We start from the raw sequence: 12,840 nt of genomic DNA, 5'->3' as shown, positions 1-12,840 counted from the left end.
CCTATTAATAGAAAGCTTTAATTCTTTTAAAAAGGAGTCTTTGGTTTCTTTTTTTAAAGTGGAGGGGAGATAAATATTGTTAATTTATGCAATCCTATGTATGCCTACTCAGAAGGCCCATTATGTTTAATGAGGCTTATCCTCAGGAAAGTGTGGATAGGATTCCAGCACAAGTTACTTTTGCAGGGAGGTTTGCACCTTGATGTTCTGGATGTTTACTCAGAAATAAGTCCTGAGTTGTGAGCATGGTACTGCAACCTTAATACAGTGCTTACCCAATTTCGTCTAATGAATGGACTACCCTTTCAGCTCAGTCCTATGCATGTTTTGTCATTTGTGGGTTTGGGGTTTTTTTGCATGAACTCTAGCTTCAGTGGTGAAGGAAAGGCACTTAGTACATGCTCAGAGTTTCTCCATAACTTAGCCTTAGTTTTGAAAACAGACTCATTGGCTGGATCCTGGTGAAGTCTTGGCACAAATGAAGTTATGGGGAGGAAGATACAATGAGAGCTTGTGCATAAGAAGGAGGAGGTAGAGAGCACAAAACAAGACATCTGTTTTTATGAAGAGTTGCTGGAGGATGGTAGGATGCAGGGGGATGGTTGTATGGAGGGGAAGAGAATTGGTAAGGGGAGAATGTAAGTGCACAGTGGTGAAAGAAAAACACCCTGCATTTGCTCTAAGGCACTCAGTATTTGCATCATATTCTACACACACTCAGAAGCATTTTGCCCTTAGATCCTTTTTCAAACACTAACTCTGTTCTGCTGAAGGAAAAGGCATTTTGTACATGCTCAGAGACACTCAACCTGAGTTGCTAGGATGTTTTGGAAACAAGAAGAGTGGCAACCTTAGAGGCACAGAATTTATCACATGGCAGCAATGTGGATTTTTAAATTATTAACTAAAAGAACAAGGAGAAATGCACGGGAGAGTTACTTTCTCCTTTACACACATGCCTATATCCAGTAACTGACACTGGAGCAGGGGGATGGCCCACGCGGAGCAGGCAAGGCATGATTCCAATTGCCGTGGCAACCAGTCAGGCAGCCACCTCAGCGCTGCAGAGACAAGGGTGGGATTAATCCCAGAGGCTCTTACAGAGGAACAGATGGGACCTGCTGCTGACAGGGTTTAACAGACAGCTAGACGCTGCCTCTTGCCTCCCTTTGAAAGCAGGAATCTACTAAGTTAAAACCAGAGCCTTAACAGCGTGATCCTATGCATGTTTACTCAGAAGTAAGTCCCACTGTGACCAGTGGGGCCTACTCCCTAGTAAATGTGCTTAGAGTTACACCCTTAGATTATTCAGTGTGACGTCTCAGGAAAGCACGCTGCGACAAACTTTGAGAACTCCCCCCCCCCCCCGCGACTTAATCCATGACTCTGTCCCACCCTCGATAAAAGCCCACTAACAAAAACAAGTTCTAGCACTCTGACACAAGTATGACGACTACAGGCAGACTTCAGAGGTGGAAACAGAAGGTAATGCACACAGCCAGGCTTGTCAATGGCGGCTTTTTTGGTCACCTATAGTTAGGCTGACCATACGTACCGTTTTAAACGGGACAGTACCGTATTCTTCATATTTCCCGACCATCCCGTCGTTTTAATATAAATGTCAATTTTGTCCCGTTTTTAATTTTTTGTAAAAAACGGAACGCGTTTATCATAAGGCTCTATGCTAATCAATGCATGCAGTAAAACTTCTAGTGTGACGAAAGAGGAAGCTCCATTTCCTTTATCCAGTCAGGGGGGGGCCAGGCTTCTTGAGCTAGCGACAGTCAGATGCCGCCCCCTCGCTTGTCTGCAGTAGCGGGGAATTCAAGAAGCGATCGCTAAGCCCCATTCAGCGTATGGGAGCCAGGAAGGTGAGTCTTACTGGTATTTCTACCATCATTCCACCCTTAGAGATTCTTTCTGCCCTACATTCAGTTTGATTCAGACTTTTCAGACTCATATTTCGGTTCAACAGGCTGTTAGCTATTTTTTTATTACAGCAGAACTCTCTGGTGAGACATTACATAACCCCGTCCCGTTTTTGTCAACCCGATATCCCATTTTTGTCTCAAAGAAATATGGTCAGCCTACCTATAGTGCTACATAATTTACCTCCAGGCAGCCAAGCAAAGGAGAGTGGGACAGAAGTATCTCCTCATTAATTGTTCGCAAGAGGACTAGTAACTTTTGCAGACTGGCTTTGCAAGGGAACTCAAAGCACTCGTAAACACAGATATCCTTTAGCCACGCATACAGGTTACCTCATCCCGCCGTGAGGGCACCCAAGGCCGTGTGAGCAGCGCAGTGTCGCCCTGTATCACTGCCAGATCCCCCACCAGCGTGGAACAGGGAAGACCCTCATCCGCAGCCAGCTCAATCACTTGCAGCCCTAGCTTCTGACGCAGGATGCCTGTGTACACGCCGTATTGTCGGTGAGCCTTGGCCAGGTCCACCGGCTCAGACCCACCATCGGATCCCTCCACCGTAGTCTCCACTGTACCAAAGGAGGAAGGGATGCAGCGGACGATGGCGTGAGTGTACTTGCCAAAAGAGGAGATGCAGGCCATGGTCTGGAAGGAGAAATAAAGGAATGATCCATTTAGCTGGCAGATGAGTCCCTCTTCTCGATCAAGTATCACATCAACAGAATCCTCTAATTCTATACCCTGAGAAGTAGGAAGGACCATTTCTGACCACAAAGAAATATGATTTGTAGCCATGCACACTACTAATTCAGAGCCAATAGGCATGCTGAATGGGAACTGCCAAGTTCTGGGTTCAAATCCCTGCTCAGCCATGAAGCTCACTTAGTGACCCTGAGCCAGCCTTACCCTCTCAGCCTAGCCTACCTCACAGGGTTGTTGTGAGGCTAAAAAGGGGGTAGATCCATGTCTTGAGCACCCTTAGGGAGAGGATGCTCCCCCTCTAAATGTAACACAAACATAAAGCAGCCTTATGCAGCATCTGGCCAGTGATCCACACAGCCCTCTGTTCTCTATTCCAACAAGGAAACGGTGCCCTGATCTCTCAGGCTCAGGTTCTTCCCAGCCCCCTATGCGCAGCATCGAACCTGGTACCTTAAGCATAATGAAAATGCAGTAGGCCACTCTGAACCCATGGAATACGGTGGGGAATACACATAACACACTCACACATTTCTTTGCATTCAACTATGGCAGTGGATGGCAACCTGCACGAAGGGAATGGGGGAGTCGCTCTCTCTGACGGGAGCATTGAACTTCAGTCCCGCGGGTCAAATCCAGCCTGCCTGAGGTTCCAATCTGGCCTTCGGGTGTTCCCATAAGAACATAAGGAGAGCCCTGCTGGATCAGACCAAGGGTCCATCTAGTCCAGCATTCTGGTCACACAGTAGCCAACCAGCTGCCCACAGAAGACCCACAAGCAGGGTATGAACACAACAGCACCCTCCCACCCCTGTTCCCCAGCAACTGGTATACATAGGCTCACTGCTTCGGATACTGGAAGTGGCATATAGCCATCAGGACTAGTAGCCATTGATAGCCTTCTCCTCCAGGAATTTGTCTAGCCACCTTTTAAAGCCATCCAAATTGGTGTCCATCACTACATCCTGTGGTAGCGAGTTCCATAGTTCAACTATGCGCTGTGTGAAGAAGTACTTCCTTTTATCTGTCCTGAATCTCCCACCAATCGGCTTCGTGGGATGACCCAGGGTTCTAGTATTATGTGAGAGGGAGAAAAATGTCTCCCTGTCCACATTCTCCACACCATGCATAATTCTGTAGACCTCTCTCATGTCTTCCCTTAGCCTCCTTTTTCCAAGCTAAACAATCCTGGCTGTTGTAACCTTCTCTCATAGGGGAGAAGCTCCAGCCCCTTGATAGCCCCGCCCCTTTCCCCTGGCCCCATCCCTTACCCCTATCATTTGGTGATTTCCTGGCTTTTGTGTGGTGTCCTCCCCCACACACACACACACACACCCTAAAATTTATTTATTTATTTATTTTATTCATTTCATTTCTATACTGCCCAATAGCCGAAGCTCTCTGGGCGGTTCACAAAAAAAAGGTTGAAATGCCTCTCCTAAGGCTTAGTCAGAGCTTCAAGCTAAAATATGCTGGTATTTTTTGGGATTTTGGACCCACCCTTTTGCTTTCAGCCCTAGCTACACTGGAATGCGGCCCCCGAGAGCTTCTCTGAAGTTGGAATTTGGCCCTCAGGCTGAAAGAGTTTGGCCTAGGGATCCCTCAAAGGCGGGCCAAGCCAAACCCATCTCTCCTCTTCCAGACTGCATAGATAACTGAGCTGGGAATATAGCTGAGGGTCACTTTCTCCCACTCCCTTCCTTCAGTGTATGTGTCCTTGTGTCATGGGGTGGGGGTGTCAAGTGACGGGTCTGGATTCCACCCTGTCCCCTGTGTAGGCCCCTGAGCAACAGTTCCACCACCTCCCAACTTCCTGAGAAGCTCCAAGCCATTGGCCAAAGGCCAATCAATCATGCCAGCGGGCAATAATAGATTTCACCTTAGTGCAAAGCTGATTAGATAACTGCTTCCAAAAGGAAGCCAATCAGCAGATCAATGCCCTGCGCAGGGGGCTGACCACTGGGCTGCATGCATGGCACAGTCCCACAGCAGGAGGCCTAACCTTAGCACCAGGCGCTGAATATTCAACGTCTGAGAGCCTCTGCTTTCTTTAGAATGCACACAAAAGGAACACCACTGCATACATTTTTAAATACGTAAGGCTTGCGAAAATAAGTCTCCAGGTATAGCATGCAGGCAACACTAGAGAACGCCTCGGAGCCGAGAGGAGGGGCTGAGCTGAAATATCCACAGGTCAAGGGTGCAAGACTTCAGCGGCTTGCAGAGCTCTCTGCCATTCTCCATGGCTGGCGGGCTCAGGAAGCTTTATGCAAACTATTCAGATCTGGGCCAGCGGCATCTTTTGTACAGACCGTAAAAATTCAGCTCTCTTCAGCCCTAGACTTGGCTACACTTTGGTCCAGAATGCTAATTTGGGTTGCTGCAGCTCCTTTTGTGAAGCGCAGCGTACACAACACAGATGCTTCCAGATTCCCTTCATCAGAATTGCTCGCCGGGATGTTGGAGTTCCAAATTTCCTGCCCTCGCTTCCAAAGGGAGACCAAGCCCTGAGGAATACTCCACTGTTCAATTTTTATATTTCCAAATTTTGTACAGAGCACCATGGATTTGTATGGCAGCCTTCCCCAAGGTGGTGCCCTCCAGATGTTTTGGACTGCAGCTCCATGATCCCCAGCCATTGACCATGCTGGCTGGGGCTGATGGGAGTTGTAGTTCAAAATAACTGGGGGTGCCAACTTGGAGAAGGCTGCCATACACACCCAAGGTGCTCGTTACAAAATTAGAAAATTGAAAAATTGGTGTATGGCATTCTACCACAGCTTTCAGTTCCATGACCTCCCTTGCCCTCTTCATGACAGATCTGCACATAAGCATTAATAAAGACAGCACAGAAACATAATCTTGATGGGATCAACTGCATGATTGCATTAACATTCCATGTGTGTATTGTTTTCATGGTGCATATGTGTGCGCATTGATAGAACACTGCAAAAAAAGCAAAGATATGAACATCGACAGCTGCCTTATACCATAGGGCTGGGCAACATCCAGGGCTTGGGGGGGGGCAATTTCCCCCCTCTACTGGGGAGGGTTGCACCCCGCTGTGCCACCAAATTTGATACTGGCATTTGGCAGCACAGCAGGGGAAAATGCCGATTTCCCTTTAAACCAAGGCACACAGAGAGAGCATGCCTCGTTTTAAAGCAAAGTCATGCTCCCTCGATGCTTCTGGGAGTGCGATTTTGCTTTAAAACTAGGGGGTGCTCCCTGCACATGCCTTGTTTTAACAGGGAAATAGTGGGGTCCCACTGCTGGCGACAGTCTACCTAGGTCAAGATTCTCTGCAGACTGACTGGTAGCACTCTCCAGAGTTTCAGTCAGATGTCTTTCCCAGCCCTAAGTGGGAGATCTCAGGGACTGAACCTGGGACCTTCTGCCTGCAAGACAGGTGCTCTACCACTGAGTTACGGCCCTTCTCCAAAGTTGACACAACTGTACTCATGGTTGTCTCAAGATACTTTTTACATAGTGCTTTATGTGCAAGAGGTCAGGTATGCAGCAGTAAAACATTTTACACACATACACACACACACAGAATGAACCTTGATGCAGTCATATGTACCATCACATCAAGACTTCTGCATTATTTTATCAATGCACATCAGTAACTCAGGATGGGGAGAAAAGATGCAAATTAACTGAAATCTGTGATGAACTGCACGTGCTCCATTTCTGGAACTAATTTTAGAAATAATCCTCATTAAACTGGGATTCAGGAGGAACAGAATGCCAGGCAAAACAAACCAAAGAAACAAGGATGGGATGGGATGGGATGGGATGGGATGGGATGGGATGGGATGGGATGGGATGGGGGGAAAGTACTCATCCCTAGCATATGTAAATCTGAGGACAGGTCTCTGAACAACAGCCTTACAAATAAGTTCAGCCAAGTTACTAGTTCACAATATCTATCCACCTTAAACATCTGTGGCCTAAAAGTCCATTTTTGTGACATCGCCCTGCCTAGTCATCTAGAGGCGAGTCTTACTTGCCACAGGTGAGCAGGCAAGAGACCGTTACCAAGGTTTCTGATTAGGCTAACAGTTTTGGCTCAAGCTCTCTGCAACTAAATTCATATGATTCTGTTGGAGCAAGGGGGCAACAACTGCTGGGGCTCAGACCAATGGCCTCTCCAGACACTAAGTGTCTCCTGCTAAGGACTGCTTAGCAGGGATGGGTCCAGCCAACTGGCAGCGTCCCTACAAACACCTTCCGTTGTCAGAAGTGGGGACAGCCCACAATAGGAACCAACGATGCTGGAAACCATGGTGACAAGATCGCCATTCATAACCATGAATGTACTGGAAGACCTCTATGCTCCTGCTTGGGTTTAACCCAGGAGTGCAGAACCCCAGGATCAGAGTCTCAATCCGGCCCTCCCGGGGTCCCCAGAAGGCCCCACCCCTTTCTCCCAGCTTTTGTGCAGTTTTTCCCCCCATTCTAAAAAGCTGAAATGCCTCTTCCAAGGCTTAGTCCCTGGCCGTTAAGAGCTTTAAGCTACAATATACTGGTATTTTTTGTTTTGGGGCCTGCCTATTTTGCTTCTGTCCCTGCCCACCACTGGAATGTGGCCCCCGAGAGCGTCTCTGAAATGGAATGTGGCCGTCAGACTGAAAAAGGTTCTGCACCCCTACTTGAAAAGGTTCTGCAGAGGCTGGTGGCTCCAGTGTCAGTGGGGCGGTGAATACGCACTGCGTTTCAGCCAGAAAGAGTCAGAACTCTATAGGAGCTATCCAAGGTGCTTCACAGGAGGGTGAGAAAAGGCCAACAAAAAGGCTTATGCCTACAAGGGATTGCTGCAGGGCCAGGGGTGGAGAAGGACTGTGGGTGCTTCTAGCCCACCCCGCTTTCCTCCAAATTGGAGAGCCCTGAGGAAGAGACCACCCTTCTCCCTCACCCTCCCAATGAGGGTGTTGTCATCAATGTTGACAACCACTCCCATTCCTAACTGGAGTTGCAGGTATTTATTTATTACAGTCTTTCATCACACATTTCCTCCAAGGAGCTGACGGCACTATCTCCCCCTCCCCATATAAGCCTCACAACAACCCTGCAAAGTAGGCTAGACTGGGAGGAGAGAGAGAGAGAGATCCTCCCATTATATTTTATGTGTATATTATACATATATGTTGTATTATATCGGTATTTTTAACTGTGATTTTTAGTATTTTTGTATGTAAACCGCTTAGAGACTGTACTATATTCAGCAATATACAAGTATTACTAAAAATATTGTTTTCTTTTCTATCACCCTTCCTTTTCATCTAGGGTTTGCCCGCTCATCTTCAGCGCTCGAATGCACCCCTCCTACAGTTGTTGTTCTAAGACTATCCACTGGCAGACAGACTTGCCCAGCCCTCTTCAGTGATTATGGGGAATGGGGATATAGGTGTGCAGCAGCACAAACAACCAGCTGAGTTAACCCCAGAGGAGAAGGCATCCTCATATGGCAAGACCTTAATTGGCTCATTCAAGGATGAGCTTTCCTCGGCAAATTGCCTGGTCAGGTGCACCTGATGAGGTTAGCTGCCATAAACCAATTAGAGACAGTGTCCCAGACCTTTATTCATTGAAGAAGGTGGGGGGCGGGGGAGCTGATCAGTTCCCCTCCTTTATAGAAGCTCCTGAAAAAAGACAGCCATGTTCATTCTTGCTTAAGAGAGCAGCTCAATGTTGTGGTGCGTTGCCACCTGCTTTTCGAAACAGCCGCACAATATTACCTTCAGCAATAAGGAAATTTAATTTCTGGACTGTTTTTGTAGCCGCTTCAGCAGGGATCACGGCAGTTATCTTCTATAATATTAAAAGAGGATGTGTAAGTCTGTCTGTCCATCTGTCAGTTCGCACCACAGTGCCAAGACTGTAAAACCTAGACACCCGAAACCTGGCATCCATACAGTGGGGAACCGTAGGGGCATGTGCCTCTAGTTCTTTTGTTTTCAAAACGTATTATTTAATTAACTAATTAAAATTAGTTCACACGTGTCCCTGTGCTTGAAGCCTGCAACAACACCTTCAGCCACTAGTGCCCGACTTCTCTAAGCAGCACATAGGTTTGCAGTCCCTACAGTCTGAAGCCAGGGGAGACAAGCAGGCTGCAGAATGGGGTTCTACGCCTGCCCCCTCCCCGCTGCTGTGGAGCCTCCCCCACCTGAAGGGAATGGAGAGGACAGACCCATTCTTCAGGGGGCTATAGGATGCACCATGACGGGGGGCGTACCAAGGCGTGGTAGCAGCTGTACCGTCACTCAGACAGAGCAGGCGCAACGTGTCCAACCAACTCTGAAGCTGCGTAGCTTTGCTGGAAGGCGTCCCTGAGGGCTATTCCAACCCATACTAAGCTGAGTCCCTTCGCCATTACAAATATTTCTTCAAGGTCTGTGGGAGGTGGGGGTGGGGAAGTGTCCCCTCTGCTCCATTTACCTGAACTCCACCCCAGTGCTGCTCATCCTCTCGTCTTCATCTCTTCTGACCCTAGCCTATTATTTCTTTAAAATGCCTCATAAGTGGAAAAATTAAGGCCTGCAATCCTATAAACACTTCCCTGGGAGTTAAGTCCTGTTGAACGCAGTGGGACTCATCTCTGAGTAGACATGTGGAGGATTTTTATTTATTCAAGCGTTTATCTCTCACCTTTCTATGATAAAATGAAACCCAAAGGCAGCTTATATGTTGTGGTATCATAAATAAGAATCACTCCCTCTATGCCCAGTGTTCAGAGGCGCGTGCTGTTGCTTATATAGCAATGCACAAAACAGCAGCATTCACGCACAAGACGGAGGTAACAGCATGCTCAAAGGAACCCCACCTTTGCAGAAGTACAAAAAATCTGGGAAAAAACCCTAATGGGGGATGGGAATGGGACCCCCCCCCCCCGAAAACAGTCTAATAAGGACTGAGCATGCTCAGTGGGCATGGAATGTTGACTGACTGTTGTGCGGGGATCAAAAATCAGGAGAAGGGGGCACAGAATGGAGTGTCCCGAACAGGAGCACTCCACACCGCAATAATTGTTGCTGCTGCTATTAATAGACAGGTCCCTGCCCTCAAGACGCTTACAATCTAACATAGACAATGTGGAAAACAGAGAGAAAGGGAGGGAGAGCCAGCAACACACTTCAATTTCCCCTTAAAAATCTACTCTCATCAACTGGTAAGGTTCTAGACTAAACTGTTCAGTTTCACACTGTCCTTAGCTGAGCTGGAGAAAATGTACCTTTGCAACCAAGTTCCCTTGATTCCATTACATTCAAATATTCCTACAGATCAAGTAAGGAGATCCCTTTGAACCCTGGGCAAAAAAACCCCACACCTATGTTTCCCAAATCTCTGAATTAATTTTCTTCCTGAGAGAAGAACTGAGAGCTCAATTGATTCTCAGCAAACTCCAGAAGAATCAGAAGTTCATCAACTGAATATACTTTTCTCCAGCTGGTTAAATTCCTTCCTCGTTTCTGCATGCTAACCAGTGATCAATTTAATTGCTTCACAGTGTCAGCTGATCAATTGATGGATCTGTTCTCCTATGGAGTCTTTTTAGCCTTAAATTCCCAAACAGCAGGGAAGTTAATGAAAAATCCCTTTCGAACAGGATATGTACTAAGGGGAAGTGCTTATTGCATCAGTACAGAGACCTGTAAGATTTGGCTGGTTTAAAATGTCAGCAGCATCCTCTACGTTCCCCCAGAAGGAAAGACAGGCAGAGTTAAGACACATTCCACCTCAAATCCTCTAGGACAAGGGTGGGCAACTTGTGACCCTCTAGATGTTTTGGCCTACAACTCCCACCATCCCTCACCATTGGCTATTCTGGCTAGGGCTGATGGGAATTGTAGGCCCAAACATCTGAAGGGCCACAAGCTGCCACCCCCTGCTCTACAACAAGTAACCTTCACCAGCCAAGCTGAAATATAGGACCAATTTTTAAAATTTCCATGCTATGCCTGCGTTCACACATAACACAAAACCAGCCTTCCCCAACCTGGCATCCTCCAGATGGGTTGGACTACAAGCCTCATTATCCCCAGTCACACTGGCAGGGATGATGAATTTGTAGTCCAACACATCTGGAAGGTGCTGGATTCTGGAAGTCTGTGCTAAACCGGGCTTTCCCAACCTGTTGCCCTCCAAATGTGGACTACAATTAGGGATGTACGGATTTTGTTAAATCCATTCCATCTGCATTTCACGGGTTGTCAGGCATCTTTTGTTCCATTATCTGCTCATTGATGGAAGCAAATTTTAACCAGAATATCATTCCACTTGCGCTCATATGCATGAGCACTAGCGCACACTTGTGCAAATGTACATTAGTTAATACAAATGAGCACTAATGTGCATTCCTTAATGCCCATTCGCAAGAGTGTGTTAGTGCACATTAGCGCTAGTGCACATTAGCGCAAATCCCCCCCCAGTGAAAAAAACAGTCCACAGCTCTGCAGATTCTGTGTGACTCAAGAAAGCCAATCCACTGTGGAATCCGTGGGTGGGATTCATAGAAATCCAAATTCTTTTGAATCCACTGCAGATTTCTCAGACATCCCTAACTACAACCCTCAGCATCCCCCAGCCATGGACTCAGCTGGTGGTGGAAGGAGCAGCTGCTCGTCCCAGTGCCAGCCTAGTCCCTTTCTCCATGATGGGCACGGAACTCTGAGCCTCTCTCAGCACAGAGGAAGGCCAAAGGGGTGAGGGAGAGATGACGTCAGGGGCACAGCCATACCCACCTATGTCAGTGGCCGTGGCCACACCCACTATCATCACCTTGCCTGTGGTAGGTCTGGTGGGGAGCAATTTGGCCTCCCACACTATTGTAGTCCAACACCCCTGCTGTAAAGACTAACAAGTTAATGTGTGTGAAGCATTTTGAAAGGGTTAGCATTATTCTTTTGTACACCCTTTCTCATACTGTATTAAGAAAGAGCCTCTGTTGAGCCATGTCCTTTCAAAACACACCCACCACATATTTGGAAACCAGATAGGAGATCCGTGACTAGTTCTTGGCCTATTTGCCTCTGCCAGGTCAGGTCAGGAAGATCTTCATAGCTATTAATTCTATGGAGATTTACATACTAAACTGAGAAAACAGTTTTCTGGCCCTGTTCTTGGACAAGCTCTCTTTTGTTCCACCGCTCAGACATTAAAATGCTTTGCTAGCAGGCAAAGGGGCATGGCACCCTTTGGCTCAACAGCTAGCAAAAATGAGGGAAAGCGATTACAATGAGGCCTGAACATGACATATGACATAGAGAACGTTATGGCCACAAAATGCTTTCATTAGGGCTATGATGTTTAACACTCAAGGCAGTTATTCGACTAAAATCCTTTGGACCAATTAAAAAGCTGTCAATCAAGAAAAATCGGGCATCGGGGGTTTGTGTGTATGTGTAAGTGTTTTTTAAAAGAACTTGTTAAACGCAAGTATGTACAAAAATGGCAGGTGACAGATGCCATTATATAAGAGGCATCCCCTTCTGCGTCAGAGAGGATGGCCTGCCTTTCACCAAAGGGGACATGAATGCATCATCGAAAAACAAAATGTGTGTGTGTGTGGGGGGGGGGTTCATATGAACATTTATGCAGAGTGAATTGTTAAAACAATTAATGCTTATATGACTAAACTAAGATTTTTTAAAAAACAGACAACAGCTCTAACTTGTATGCATTTGATGAGTAGGGCTGTTTTTAAAAATATAGGCAACAGCCCTAGCTTTTGTATTTTATTTATTATTTATTTTATTTGAATCATTCAATGCTGCTCCTCCGCAGCAACAACAAAAAAGGCTTCCTGGAATGGCTGACATATAGTCGATTAAACATGACAGTCCATGCCCCCAGCTTACAATCTAAAAAGACGCGACATACAAGGAAAAAGGAATGGGGAGGGTAGAGGGAGGGGAAAGTAATTCTTTCGGCAGGGCTGGTGGAATGGCCCTGCTTCTCCCTCTCATCTCCCTAAGCTCAGTCTGCTGCAATGGCTGCTGGTGGTGACAGTTGAGGAGAAGCCTTCATGAGGGAGGCCTTCAGCAGGGCTGTTAGATTGGCCCTGTTCTCCCTTGCAATATATACATTTCTTTCTTGTACACTTCATAAGTAGGGTTAATAGGGGGACACAATCCTTCCCCATCTGCCACAAAGCACAGGCTATTCAGCCCTGGATCATATAAGCTGTCTGTACTGATCCAGTCCGCTGGTC

The 12,840-nt window shown here is 46.9% G+C and overlaps 1 protein-coding gene across 4 annotated transcripts in view; it reads right to left on the bottom strand.

Moving 5' to 3' along the window:
* Window positions 1–12,840, bottom strand: part of DDAH2 (DDAH family member 2, ADMA-independent) — a 39,068-nt gene that overhangs the window by 15,698 nt on the left and 10,530 nt on the right. For all 4 annotated transcript variants that reach the window (XM_084840882.1, XM_084840883.1, XM_084840884.1 and 1 more), the window contains one exon: window positions 2,262–2,570. In XM_084840882.1, coding sequence (XP_084697008.1) covers window positions 2,262–2,570 — 309 coding nt within the window. The remainder of the gene's footprint in view (window positions 1–2,261; window positions 2,571–12,840) is intronic.

Source organism: Heloderma suspectum, chromosome 2, assembly GCF_057233095.1.
Source record: "Heloderma suspectum isolate Gila_16-S chromosome 2, 16-S_ref, whole genome shotgun sequence".
NCBI classification, from domain to species: Eukaryota; Metazoa; Chordata; class Lepidosauria; order Squamata; family Helodermatidae; genus Heloderma; species Heloderma suspectum.
Note: the sequence above shows the minus strand (reverse complement) of the source record. Positions and strands in the feature narration are given on the sequence as shown.